Source organism: Physeter macrocephalus, chromosome 20 (genome assembly GCF_002837175.3).
Source record: "Physeter macrocephalus isolate SW-GA chromosome 20, ASM283717v5, whole genome shotgun sequence".
Lineage (NCBI taxonomy): Eukaryota > Metazoa > Chordata > Mammalia > Artiodactyla > Physeteridae > Physeter > Physeter macrocephalus.
In genome coordinates this window covers 53,946,741-53,959,291 of record NC_041233.1, presented here as the reverse complement: position 1 = coordinate 53,959,291, position 12,551 = coordinate 53,946,741, and the positions used below count along the sequence as shown (strand labels likewise).

General features: G+C 46.4%; 1 protein-coding gene across 1 annotated transcript in view; it reads left to right on the top strand.

Annotated features, from left to right (window-relative positions):
• PIK3AP1 (phosphoinositide-3-kinase adaptor protein 1) overlaps positions 1-12,551 on the top strand; it is a 111,230-nt gene that overhangs the window by 56,438 nt on the left and 42,241 nt on the right. The window contains exons 5-8 of the mRNA XM_007119499.2: positions 966-1,108; positions 1,220-1,352; positions 3,748-3,944; positions 6,621-6,810. Coding sequence (XP_007119561.2) covers positions 966-1,108; positions 1,220-1,352; positions 3,748-3,944; positions 6,621-6,810 — 663 coding nt within the window. The remainder of the gene's footprint in view (positions 1-965; positions 1,109-1,219; positions 1,353-3,747; positions 3,945-6,620; positions 6,811-12,551) is intronic.

The following is a 12,551-nucleotide window of genomic DNA, read 5'->3' as shown; positions in this document are numbered from 1 at the left end:
TACATTTGGTTGTGTATATATGTCCATGCCACTCTCTCACTTCGTCCCAGCTTACCCTTCCCCCTCCCAGTGTCCTCAAGTCCATTCTCTATGTCTGGTTTTATTGTCTTACTGTTTTAAATGATGATATATTGAGCATCTTTATGCAGGCAGGGTTTTTCTCTTTTGTGTTTAGGATTATGTCCTTGAGATGGAATCCCTGAAACAATGGGCATTTTTAAGGGTCCTGGAAGGTAGTGCTTAATTGCTTTATGAAATATTACTATTCTCGTTTATTTGCTATACTGTCACCAATGCTAGGCATTATCACTTTGAATATTTTTGCTAATTTGATATGTTTCTAAAAAGTAGCCCATTGTTTTAATTTGTATTCCTTTGATTTCTAGCGAGGTTATATATTTTTCCATGTTCTCTACTTGTCGCATTTCCTCTTTTGTGAATCGAATCTTTGTGGTTGGTGTATTTTTAAATTTTTTTTCCCCTCAAAACCCCTTCCTGTGGTGTAGAAGAGAGAGAAAGCACCCAAGGAGAGCACATAGTAATGACGGTAGCAGAGCAAGTGAATCAATTCTACTGGCCCAATGGGGCGGAAGCTCGGAGTTCCACCGCCAGGTGCCACCTCTGGCGACCACTGCCCTTTGTATAAAGTGCTTTAAATTCAACTCTTCTTCCTGTCTGTTGTGACGCTGGGCCTACAGTAATGAGCAAAACAGATGAAAATCTTCCGAAAGTTAAATTGCAGACCCAGTGAGGCTGATTCCTCTGACTCAGAGCCCTCCCGTGTGTTAGTGTGCCCACCGCTACTTCTGTTTGCCTCACTTCCCAATCCTGCAGCTCACCTCCAAGGTCTTTCTTCCAGTCCCCCATTAATTTCTTCACCATTTAAGTAATCCATGAACGCTTTTCCCTGTACTCTTGTACTACAAAAAAAAGAGCAGTTTTATAGTATCTTTTCTTCTGTTCAGACCTTTCATCTGGGAATGTTTCTCTGAAGATATATTCTGGGGATTTAGTGGTGTGCGAAACCATTCTCAGCTATTATACTGACATGGAGGAAATCGGGAATTTATTGTCCAATGCTGCAAGTCCTGTGGAGTTCATGTGTCAGGTAAGGATGGTGAAAGGACACTGGAGTTTTCTGGACCTGTCACCAGTCTCAAATCTGCTGGATGGGAGATAGCTGGATTTAAAATCTGACCATCTTCACTTTTGTATTTAGGCCTTTAAAATTGTGCCCTACAACACAGAGACCCTTGATAAACTGCTAACAGAGTCCCTAAAGAACAACATCCCTGCAAGTGGGCTGCACCTCTTTGGAATCAACCAGCTGGAAGAAGAAGATATGATGACAAGTAAGTCAACAGTCAGACCTCAGGAAACCAGCAGTGGGTTGATTCCAGTTGGTCGGTTTCAGTGTGCAGTCAGCCCGTGCTCATGTTTTCTGCTGGGTCCTGCTCTACAGCTCATCCTCTGAGAAGCAGTCATTCTTCTCTGGCTAGCCCGGGATTCTTCCAAATTGTAAATCTGAATATGTCATCCCTTTACTAAAAACCCTTTGTGTTTCCCACTTGTCTTCTAGATAAAGTCCAAACTCCTCAACCTTTATACAAGGCCTTCCCAAGGGGTTCCTGCTGCATTTCTGCTCTCGCCTCTCTCTACTCTCTCCCTTGGCTTCTGTGCTCTGCCCTGTGGAAGGTATGAACTTCTTTTACCTAATGAAAATTCCGCCCTGCCTCTTGCCACCTCGACCCATGGGAACACAGTTTCTTCCTCCCCTCGTCCTGCAGCACTTCCTCAGGTAGGTGCTGCAGCTCCCCTAGCATGTTGGGTTCTTGTACTCTTCAGCTGTGTCTGTCTTTTTTGCTAGTCTGTCAGCTGGATGACGACAGGGACAGTGCCTGGTGGCTCACTGTAGGCTCAAAACAAATATTTGTTTGATGAGGGAGGAGCAGTCTCATGGGCATATGTGACATTCCAGGAGCTGGGAGAAACACTTGCATGGGGATGATTCCTGGCGCGCCTGGTATGGTTCTTTTGTAGACACCACTCTTCCTTCACATCTCAGCTGCACTACACAAATGGGACCCAAGCCCCTGGTTACCCAGTGCCTGCGTTCATCTTTCCACAGCCTCCGAGAACCATAACGATGAGGTTATATTACCTTCATGTCCTTCCCCTGGGCACATTCTCTTGTTGCCTCTCTCCATTTTCCTACTGTGGAATGTTCTTACGTCACTTCCAACATGTGTTAATATCCTCTATTCTTGAACTTGAGGCTCAGGAGGGAGTATTTCATAGTTTGACAATCATGGGGGATCCTGGGGACATTTTCAGACCTTTGTTCCAAGGATCATATCTTGGTGAATAGGAAGCTGGGTTTGTCTTATTAAAAAAAATACAGGGCTTCCCTGGTGGCACAGTGGTTGAGAGTCCGCCTGCCGATGCAGGGGACACGGGTTCGTGCCCCGGTCCGGGAAGATCCCACATGCCGCGGAGCGGCTGGGCCCGTGAGCCATGGCCGCTGAGCCTGTGCGTCCGGAGCCTGTGCTCTGCAACGGGAGAGGCCACAACAGTGAGAGGCCCGCGTACCGCAAAAAAAAAAAAAAAAAAAATGTGTGTGTGTGTATATATATATATGCACATAAAAAATATATGTATATATACATCTATCTATCACTCTTGGGTTTAGAAATCAACTTTTATGAAAATTTTAAAAAAAGGTTTGTCCCCCAACTCCACAGCACAAACACGTCTATTTCCTTGGTTGAGTTTAACTTGCTGTATCCAGATTTTAGCAGGTGGAGGGTGTCATGGGGATCCAGTGACTCTCAGGAGTACTTTGTTTCCCACAAATCAGAGGGTTAATGGGCATCCTGGGGTTCCCACGCATTAATACCATCATTCAAAACCTGTCCTAAACAAAGAGCTCATTGAAAACCATCTTGTTAATCCTTCCAGGTCCCTTTGAGATAGTCTAGAAATATTTTCTAGTTCAAAACTAAGGGCCACAGAAAGGCTAAGTAACAGCCCCAGGATTACTTGGCATACTTTATGAAATTGGGTGTAAGAACTAAGAAGATGGATTTTTTTTTTTTTGGCTGCGCCCCATGGCTTGCGGGATCTTAGTTCCCTGACCAGGGATCAAACCCGTGCCCACAGCAGTAAAAACGCTGAGTTCTAACCACTGGACCGCCAGGGAAGTCCCAGGATTTCTTTCTTTTAATCAACATAAAGCAATTGTTTTAAAGTGCTCTGAAATTTTAAGAGAAGGTCAAAACATGATCCCTCTTGTACTTTGTGGCTGCTGTTTAAGCCCTTAGAACATCAGCACATTTTGAACTGGTATTATTTCTCAGGATTCTCCGATCCTTTTAAAGAAAGAAGGTAGGATATTAATGATTAGATTTGCTAATTAATTGACATATTTCTTCTGTCATCTTCAGTGGTGCCACAGAGAAAGCTGTTAGATGTTAGGTCAATCAACCAAGAAGTAATGATTGAGCACCTGCTGGATGCCATACTAGGCTTCTAGCTTCATCTCCATGAGCAAGGTGCCCCGTGCCTTCCTTTTTTTTTTTTTTAATCTTTTGGCCGTGCTGTGCGTGGATCTTAGTTCCCTGACCAGGGATTGAACCCGCGACCCCTGCAGTGGAAGTGCAGAGTCTTAACCACTGGACCTCCAGGGAAGTCCCCCCACCATGCCTTCCTTTTTATCTGACCATTAAGTTTTCCTTGACAATTTTTCAGATCAGAGGGATGAAGAACTGCCCACTTTGTTGCACTTTGCCGCCAAGTATGGACTGAAGAACCTCACTGCCTTGTTGCTCACCTGCCCAGGAGCCCTACAGGCCTATAGTGTGGCCAACAAGCACGGCCACTACCCCAACACCATTGCCGAGAAGCACGGCTTCCGGGACCTGCGGCAGTTCATCGACGAGTATGTGGTAAGGTCAAGGCAGGAGAGGCTCTAGGATTGGAAATGCACCATGTGGTCCCAGGGCTGCCTTTTCACTAAAGACCTGGGTGGATTTCATCTCTAGCATGTTCTCACGTGCCTCTTCTGGCAGGGCCAGTATGCATGGGCTTAAGAGATGAGTTCTGGAGTCACATGGACCTGGATCCAAATTCCTCACCAATACTTGTCAGCCATGTGCCTTTGGGCAAATCATGTATCTGTCCTCTGTCTCTCTCAGTTTCATGATATGCGAGAGAAAGTTTATAAGAATTCTACCCTTAGGGTTGTTTTGAGAATAAGAAGAAATAATGTGTGTAAAGCACTGAGATCCACCCTTGAAGAATTTACAGAGCATTGACAGAGTGAATCTGCTGAAGGTAGATGCTGATCCCTCTTTCTCAGCCACCTCCCCGCCCACCTCCAAGGTACTGGGCAGGATGCTCGCGCTCCTTCGCCCACCATCAGGCCCAGGTGAACTGTTAGGCTTGGTTCCTTCCTTAGCAGAGACCACGGTAAAGCTCTGCACCTGAGGCTTCAGGGAGGCCAACCGTGAGGCCCCACCTTCTGCTGACAACCTCTCTCTCTTTCTGAGCCCCTGCCCGTCTTAAGGTTTATCTGCTTCCCTGGTTTTGGACCCACATATCCTCCTTGATCACTGACTTCTGGGTCTTTCTTTAAGTGTAATCTCATCCCATGCCTACGCCTTGTTCCATGCCCCAGTATTGCTTCCATTGTTTTGGAGGCAGCTGCCCTTCCCGTCTCGACCCTTTTCTGGTTTTCCTCCATTTTCACAATTCACAGCAGTGACGCGGGAATAGCTCATCCTGTCACATGGGGCTGTGACCTCAAAAGGAACAATTAACACTACCTCCAGACAGGAGTGAGCCTGACACCTCCCCAGAAACTTAGCTTTCTGCTCTGTGCTTGACAATCTACAAGGCAACGACTCACTGAGACATACAGAGGAGGCCTCCCAAAATTTGGGGGGGGGTGATTAAATGTATTGAATAAACAGAATAGCATGAGTGCCTGTTTGGGGCATCATTGACATAAATGAGGCTAAAAGGTACTTATAGACCGGGAGTGTTTACTTCACTTTACTTTGGAGTCACAAATGTATAAAATGCAGTGTTTCATTTCCCTGCCAATAGTTTTTATTAAGAACATACTGTATTCGTATTAATCACTACTATCTATTGAATTTAGTTGATTGGCAAATGCATTATCTCCTTTAATCCTCACCACAGTCCTTTGAGGTTTACAGTATTGTTCTCTCTCTTCAACAAAGGAGGGAAAGGGCCTAGAAAGGCCGAGTCATTGTGCCAAGGGTCCCACACTAGTCAGGGTGGAGGTAGGATTTGAACCTAGCTGATGGTAAAGCTGGGGAGCATTATCCTACTTTCTGTCACAGGGACGTGGAAAAGATGCACTTCCAGTTTGCACTGAAGTTAATCTGGTTCACATTTGTCCTATCATCTTTGTTTTCTAACTACAATCACTTCAACTGAAGCATCTCCAGCACTGCCCCCAAAAGGTTGCTCCTCCGTGTTGTTCATGACCTCTAAGAACCGTCCCATTTCCTCTTTCCACCATATCAGAACCAAATGCCAGACCTTGAGTCTCCAACACTCCACAGCTGTCACCTGGTCCACTCCTTGGGGCTCATCAGGAAACCAACACAGAGTGTCAGATAGCAGATTAGCTCTCTTGGGGTAGTGATGATGAAAATGAGGATTTTTGTGGGTTGATGCTGAAATAAGGATTGTGAAACACCAAAGTTTCTTACTAGGAAAAGTTGTGCAGGGCTTTCAGAGAAGCCACCTCTCTGGCTTCACAACCACCTGGAGGCAGAATGACAAAGGGGGCCTCTCTGACTTCAGGGCATTTCACCCAAGACCGTCTCTCCCCTTGGGCACAGGATGTAAAACTGAGGTGGGCACTTTGGAGCAGTGTGCTGTCAGGCACTTTGAAGTAGCCTCATGGAAGGAACAGGTGGAAGGAACAGGAAGGAACTAGTGGACCAAGTCCCCAAGGGACTTCTGACTACACCCAAGTGCAAGAGCACCTTGGCTGCAGCCCTGTTTAACCTATTTGAATTTCCGTTTGGCTAATCAGCAAGGGTTATACCTTTGTGTGCCATTTGTTCCCATTTGAGGAACCACTAGGGTATAGTAGAAAGGTCAGAAGCCAGGATTGCAGACCCATGAATAAGGCACTAGATTTTTCTGAGCTTTGGTTTTCACATCTTTTGACCAGGGAACAGGAGACACTCTCAAGCAGTGGTGGAAAGGATGCCATGAGATAATGTATAGGTACATCCATAGCACTGTCCCTGACACATAATAGGTACCCACGAGAAAGTTTTAAATTTGTATCCTCTGGGCACTGGACATTTAACGGGTGTCTCCTCTGAGTGCATAACTCTGTTCTTAGTGTTGGAGGAAGATACAAAGATTAAAACAAAGAACATAAAGCAAAGAAAAAGACTTGGAGCCTGGCCTCAAGGGGCTTTCAGTGTGGTGGGAAATACAGACATGCACACATAGTTGCAACCCTGATGCATGTGAGGCTTTACTTTGCTGTCACAAGCCCACTCGAGGGCCTGACTCTACCCAGAGAGCCCAGCTGTGTCAGTGCGCCTGTGGGGTCCCACCTTCTCTTTCAGGAAACTGTGGACATGCTGAAGAGTCACATTAAAGAGGAACTGATGCAAGGGGAGGAGGCTGACGCTGTGTATGAGTCCATGGCCCACCTTTCCACAGACCTCCTCATTAAGTGCTCCCTCAACCCCGGCTGTGACGAGGAGCTGTATGAGTCCATGGCGGCCTTTGTCCCAGCTGCCACCGAGGACCTCTGTAAGTAGCACAGAGCAGTTCTGCTTCCGCCTTTCTGCTGAGAAACGCATTTCTTCCTTCTGCTGTCTGTGGGGAAATTCCCTTGCTTACCCCCTGCCCCACTCCGGAGTGTTGAATATCCCATTTTACACAAAGTTAGACAGGTCATCATGTGCTGTGACAAGCAGAATCGTTCTCCAGACTTCCTCTGCTATGACTGCTGTGTGACTGGAAAGTTTAAGCAAGGGCCTGGAAGTCAGAGTAGATGAAGGCGTTGCCTTGTGATCCAGAAGCAAAATCAGTGGCTTTTGACTCCGTCAGTTCCAACGGGCCCTTTTTACAGCAAACATTTTTTTTTTTTTTTTTTTGTGGTACGCGGGCCTCTCACTGTTGTGGCCTCTCCCGTTGCGGAGCACAGGCTCCGGACGCGTAGGCTCAGCGGCCGTGGCTCACGGGCCCAGCCGCTCTGCGGCATGTGGGATCTTCCCGGCCCAGGGCACGACCCCGTGTCCCCTGCATCGGCAGGCGGACTCTCAACCACTGCGCCACCAGGGAAGCCCTACAGCAAACATTTTGTAATGCCCCCGCTACTACCCTGACATGAGATACATATAATATAACCTACCTACATATGAAATTTTTAGAAATCAAATATAAGTCCCAATTGAAATATAGAAGAGAACTCATAGGAGAGGAAATGCTCACATGTGCCTCCATACAAGGACATAGTGCATTAGTCAGTTGCAGTCACCTACACTCAGAATCACTGCCAATGTCACAGCCTCAAATGCTGACCGACATGGTTATTGTATCAGTGACTTGGATACCTCCAGCAGTGCTGGCATCAATGCCTGGATTTTCCTAAATGGTGAATGATTCCTCACATTCTCTTCTCCATTTTCATAGTAATTGAATTCCTGGAAAATTTGGTGTATATCAAAACCACACAAAAATACAAGTTGTGTTGTATAAATGATGCAGTTTAGCCTCTAGGCTCAGAAAATTATAAGCAGGGTTTTTTTGATAACCTGATTTTACTGGATTAATATATAATAAACTTATTTCCAAAATATATCTCCAGGATATGATTTTTTTGTAAATTGCTTAACAAATTTTTCCCATTTTTGTTTATCTTAATTCTTTTTAATAGCAAAAATAATACATTCTTCCCAAAATTGGAAACAAAAAAGAAATGTATAACCGCGTTATTAAAAGTTCATGACTCCACTCAACCAACCGATAGAGCACTTGTAATAGTTTGGTGGGGATTTTTGCCCATATTTTTCCTTATACCTGCTGATATTAAATTTAAAAATATACACATATACATATAAACAGATATGTAGAAATATACACATATGTATAAATATGTATCATAAGCAGTTATTTTTTTAACCCATATGTGTATCTAGTGAAATATTTAAAAGTCATGAGGGACACAAAACAAGGCTGTGCCCCACACTGAAGGTTGTCTAGCATCTTTCTCCCTTCTGCTAAATGCCAGTAGTGTCCCTGCATCATGGTGACAACCCAAAATACCCTCATAGATTTTTCCAAACACCCTGTAGAGGGCAGTGCCACTCCCTTTGAGAACCACTGGTCTAAATAAACATTGGCTTTCGACGCACATATCAGGGTTGAAGCAGGAGGACCACACAACCGGCCCTCTAAGGGCCTTCTTTATATGTTACCACCATTTGCTACGAGGTGCTAAGAGCTCTGAAACACTGCCTACAACTTCTCCCTCCTTCACTCTGGTCTAATTCATAGATTCAAGAAAGACAAGACAAATACGTATCAAGGCATCCATCAGCTTTATTGCTAGAGGAATTTCTGGAATGGGCTAGATTGAGTATTGCCAATTTTCAGCCTGAGGAGAAGACCGAGGGCACCTGGGCCCACAAGGAGTTGGGCCTGATTTTCCCATCCATGAACGGAAAGGCAGGCATTAAGAGGGTGCTTTGGAGCAGGAAATGTGGGCGGGTCAGGGGCCAGAGGTGAACCCTGACACCAGTAGAGCCTTTGACACGGCAACCCTAACACCTGGAAGATGTGGTCCAGTGGTTGTTAGGTGCTTGCTAGTCAGATTGGCTGCTCCTCTGGGGGAGGAGAAGAAAGAGGGAAAGAGCGGTAGAAGCTCTCTCTCAGCACCTAACTGGAAGGACTTGAAGTACTTGTGGAAGCTCTTCCCGAATGAGCCGTAACCCAGCAGGAAGGTGAGGAGAGAAGGCGTCATCCTCACCATCCACATCCTCTACCTCACTGAATCCTCAAAGCAACCATACAGGGGTGCTTTTTATTAACCTGTGCTTTACAAATGAGAAAACTGAGGCACAGAGAGGTTGAGCAACTATGCCAAAGTCTCACAGCTAATAAGTGATAGAGTCCAGGTTTGAACCCAGGTCTCTCTGTCTTTAGGACCATATTCCTCATTCTGTGCCAGAAGTTTCCATCTAACACCACAAATTTTAGTTGTGGTTTCTTTTAGAAAAACCATCTAGCAGCTCCAGCCATGCTTCCTCTTTTTGTGGCCCAGATGTTGGCTCACAAAACAGCCTCTGGCGCCCCCTACCCCTGCACATCCATCCATCTCTCCACGTACCCAACAAGCATTCTGGAGCATCTGTGTTTCTGCCACTTGCCGCTCCCACTCCTGGTAGAAGGAAGACACAGTCCTTTTCAGTCTGGGACAGAGACTCATTCACAAAAGAACATTTGGAGAAAAACTAGTACCCCTCTGGGAAGCCAGAGACCGTACGTCATCATTTCTGCCCTGTGTCCCTACGGTGGGGCAGTTGAACAATTGAAGGATCCCGCACTTTACTGGCAGTTGGTTTAGTGCTGACAGAGAGCCTTAACACCTCTTATCCCTCTGGATGCTCCAACACAGGAAATCCCCCCACCACAGCAGTGCAAAGCTGTAGGGAATGCTAACAGCAGCCGTCCCATTACTCCTGTCTGCTGGGCCTCTCACAGCGGGAGCGCTGAGCCTCTTCAGCACTTCCCAAGGCAGTGGAGTGCTATGGAGCTTGCCCGGTTTGCAGCCAGTTGGCATCTTGTAAAGTTCCAGGGAGTGGGGGTGCGGGGAATTCTGGTTGCCGTGGAGCCAGAAGGAGGCCACCAACAGGCAGACTGTAGAATTCCGCTGTTTGGGGAATGGGCAGAGGAAACCCACTGCAGTTTTCACTTGCCAGATCATATATGATATGATTTGTGTTTCTGTCTCTGTGGTTTAGTCTTGAGAATGACCACTTACCTACTGGCCCAGAAGCAGCAGCAACTTGTACCTGGGGAGGAACCATTCATCTTACTACCAGTGACTCTCTAGGGGAGAAGGCAGTTTAGGTCATAAATAAGTAGGACAGACTGATACAATCTAAGATGCATATTTGTAACACCAGCCAGCACGGTAATCTTCTAGCCCTTTCAAGTCAACACACTGCTTTCATCTCTGTGATCTCTTCTGAGTGTCCTGGGGCTTGGTGGATAAAGTTGTCTTCACTTTATAGAGGAGACCGCTAACGCTCCAAGATTTACTAACTTACTTAAGTCTAATCGAGGGAGAACTAGGTCAGGAATCTGGGTCTGCATATTCCCAGGGGTCAAGTCTGTCAGCTGCCCACTGAGCTAGAGGACCCTCCTGGCCTGCCCTTCTTCTAGGGTCAGAACTTGCCAGCTCTGGGATGGATACTTACAGGGGAGCTATTTCCTAAATCTAAATAGCGGAGGTTATCAGTGCCCCACCTTTGTTACCATTCAACCCTAGAGGCTGAAAATAGGAAGGAAACTAAGCTGTGTTTATTCACTAGCTGACTCACTCGCTCACTCATTCATTCATTCACTCATAGGACAAACATTATGGAGTGCAGGCTCTATGCCATCTCCTTACTACAGCTTTGGAGGTCATCTCATTGTGTTGGGACAAATCTGCCTCTTTCTGACTTGAGTTTTGGAAAGGGGATAGTAATGAGGTCCCCAAAGGGAATCCAAACAACCACTAAGTAGGAAGATTGTCAGGGAAACTCCCGGTGTTGAATGAATTGGCTGGGCAGCAATGTTGGGTTCTGATCCTGAGATTTTATGATCCTTCCCCTGAACTTGCGTGCGTGCGTGTGTGTGCACACGCACGCGCGCACACACACACATAGGCACAAACACACTCCTCATACTGTCTTTAGTTTAGATATGCTGCCACCAGGTGGTAACTACGTCTTTGTTATCAGACTTTCAACTTTGCTCCCAATTCTCTTGAGAATTTTGTGTTCAAACGCCCACAGACTGAAACCATCATTTTCCACACCGTACTATGTAAGAAATAAATGTTCTTAGGGTAAGCTTCTGCAAACACTAACTAAAAATCACAGCACACCTCTCTTTGGGTGTCTTCACTATCTCCTGATTTTTTTCTCATTTACTTCGTTTGCTTCTATCCCTGCCTTCAGAGAATGATACGGTGGTCCTGGTGGTCCTTTGACTTAGGTAATACGTTTTGTGTGGAAAGCCTCACCCAGTGACTGGGCACTTTGATGAGACTCTGGGTACTAAGGCCTCAGGAGCCATTTCTGGGAGGCCCTTGTCCAGCTGTTTCAAAGGTAATCTTGTGGATTTAGTGCTGCTTGACTATCTCAGAGGTCTGTCTTTCTGCATCAGGAGAGAGGAGTAAAAGGAGAAAGATGCAATGTCTCGCTGCTAGAGACTAAACTCACACGTGTCCCTGTAATCCATCCCAGAGGGCTGTTCTGCTTCTTGTGACTCTTGCGTTGAACGTTTCTTTTGCGCCCCTGCTCCCTCCACTTGGGTCTGTGGCTCAAGTCTGTGTGCAGTGGAGAGCCAACTTAGCCCCAGCTAACTTGCTGACTTCCCTTAGCAACCTCCTTGGTAACTGCCGTCTTTGTAACAGATCATCTCCAGCAGTGTTTTCTTTACTGGAGCTCTCTGGTTACAGTCTCTGTGAGCAGAGTCCCCTCTGAGCTGGGGGCATAACTGGGCCCAGTGAACAGCCTCATAGCCCAGCCATGTAAGGTCTGAGCCCACCTGAAGGACCATTTGTAAGTAAAATTAAGTTACTGGAACATGCTGCCTTCCCCATCTGCACACTTTTCTCTCAAGAGTCTTCCTTCCTGCAGCTGTGGAGTCTCTGCCATACTCCTGCTGTTCATCTTGGGAAGACCCTGGCTAGTAGAGCCAAGAAGTGCCTTAGAGGCAGTGGGGCTGGGTGCAAGGCATGAGGTCTTCTTTACCAGCAAGGAACTCCCTCTGAGGCAGGGCTGGCTGTTCCTGTCTTGTCTGGGGCTGAAACTGACCTGGTGAAGCAGAGGGATCCTCAGGGCACTTCCTGACTTCTGTAGCTTTTCCCTCCTCTGGATGTACAAGAACTGTGTTGTGGAGATACGCACTTAGTGAAAGCATGCTGGATTGAATGTTTTTAAATTAATAAGATAAAATCCTCACCATCAGCAGCGACCTTGCTCCCCTCTGCACCTGCACAGCTGTGGGTCACACCCTCCTCGGGGCACGGCATGCAGATCAGTTTGCACTCTGGTTATGTACACGCTTCTCTGCTTACCTGCTCCTACTTCAGTTAGGAAGCATGTATCATCCACAGGCTGTACCCAACAGGTGCTCAATTATTTCTTGAATTTGAGAGTTACCAGAAAATAAGAAGTCATCCTAGATGTTGTGGTGTGGAATTGTTTGTTGATATTCCAATGCAAGGGCTTCACTTCCCCGATAGGTGGTAGTGAGATATCTGTTAGATGTCC